The sequence below is a fragment of the Myotis davidii genome, unplaced genomic scaffold (genome assembly GCF_000327345.1).
Source record: "Myotis davidii unplaced genomic scaffold, ASM32734v1 scaffold43, whole genome shotgun sequence".
Classification (NCBI taxonomy): Eukaryota; Metazoa; Chordata; class Mammalia; order Chiroptera; family Vespertilionidae; genus Myotis; species Myotis davidii.
In genome coordinates this window covers 1,303,589-1,304,805 of record NW_006294590.1, presented here as the reverse complement: position 1 = coordinate 1,304,805, position 1,217 = coordinate 1,303,589, and the positions used below count along the sequence as shown (strand labels likewise).

Genomic DNA, 1,217 nt, shown 5'->3' with positions numbered 1-1,217 from the left:
AGCCCCGGACAGAGAGTCTCCTCAGAGCCCTGGTCGCCGAGAAAGCCGACCACCGCGACGCCCTGCTGGCTGCGTGGAGGACAAACCCCAGATGTGAGCTTGGCCGGAGGCGCCCCGGCCAAGGGGTTGGGAGTGGACGGGATGGGGGTGGCCAGGGCAGCCAGGGTTGGAGAGGCTCTGCCTGGAGTGGGTAGCCGGGTACAAAGCCCTCTGACCCCATCCCCCCTGCCCCCGTCCTGCAGACCTGCTGGCTGAGTACTGCGAGTGGCTCCCGCAGGCCATGCACGCCGACGTGGAGAAGGCCTGGCCCCCGACGGCTGACCGCTGACCCAATGGCTGGCCGCAGGACAGGACTGGTCTAGGGACCCAGGGGGACGGCAGCAGCCCGTCAGACACGGTCCCTCTGGCCCCTGGAAGCCCTCGTGCGTCTTGGCCCGATCTGGGGGTGACTGTAACTATTTATTAGGGGGTGGGCGAGGGATTATCTCAAACGCCAACCTGACCCCCTTTTTAAAGGTGCCCCGTGGGCTACATTAGCGCCTGTGGAGCCACAGGGTGGGAGGGCGAAGCCGCTGAGAGCAGGGGCGACTGTAGGTCCTTCCTCGGGGGTGTCTATGGCGGGCAGGGCCCCCCCACACTCTCCTGTAGAGGGGGCACCAGGAGGGGCGTCTCCCGATGGCCAGCCCATCAGTGCCTTGCTGAAATTAATCGTGGCCTGGCTCCTGGTTGAGCATCGAGCTATGAACCACAGCTCATGGTTCGATTCCCGGTCAGAGCACATGGCCTAAGCCTGGGTTGCGGGCTCGATCCCCAGTAGGGGGTGTGCAGGAGGCAGCTGATCCATGATTTTTTTCTCATCATTGATGTCTCTCTCTCCCTTCCTCTCTGAAATCAATAAATATATATATATTTTTTAAGAATCTTGGTGTGGAGTCCAGCAGTCCTAGTGCCTCTGAATGTGGGTGGTCTGGGGGTGTCCCTCCCCCCCACACGTGCTCTCCCCTGCGGTCGGTGAGGTCCCCTGGGTGCCAGGTTCCCCCCACCTTCGCCGGGTGCTTTTCCTCAGTGTGTGCGGATGCCGCCGTGTAAGCGCCAGGGTCACAGGGACATGCCCCATATTCCAAACCGCCCGCAGCCTGGCCGCTGCCCCCAGTGCGCCCCCACCGCGGTCTCCCCTGGGCGCTCCCCCAGCACCCACGCCGCCTGCAAGTCCTGTC

The 1,217-nt window shown here is 63.8% G+C and overlaps 1 protein-coding gene across 1 annotated transcript in view; it reads left to right on the top strand.

Annotated features, from left to right (window-relative positions):
- DHX37 (DEAH-box helicase 37) overlaps positions 1-328 on the top strand; it is a 14,137-nt gene extending 13,809 nt beyond the window's left edge. The window contains exons 23-24 of the mRNA XM_015567219.1: positions 1-93; positions 243-328. Of these exons, the coding sequence (XP_015422705.1) occupies positions 1-93; positions 243-328 (179 nt within the window). The remainder of the gene's footprint in view (positions 94-242) is intronic.
- The last annotated feature ends 889 nt before the right edge of the window (positions 329-1,217 follow it).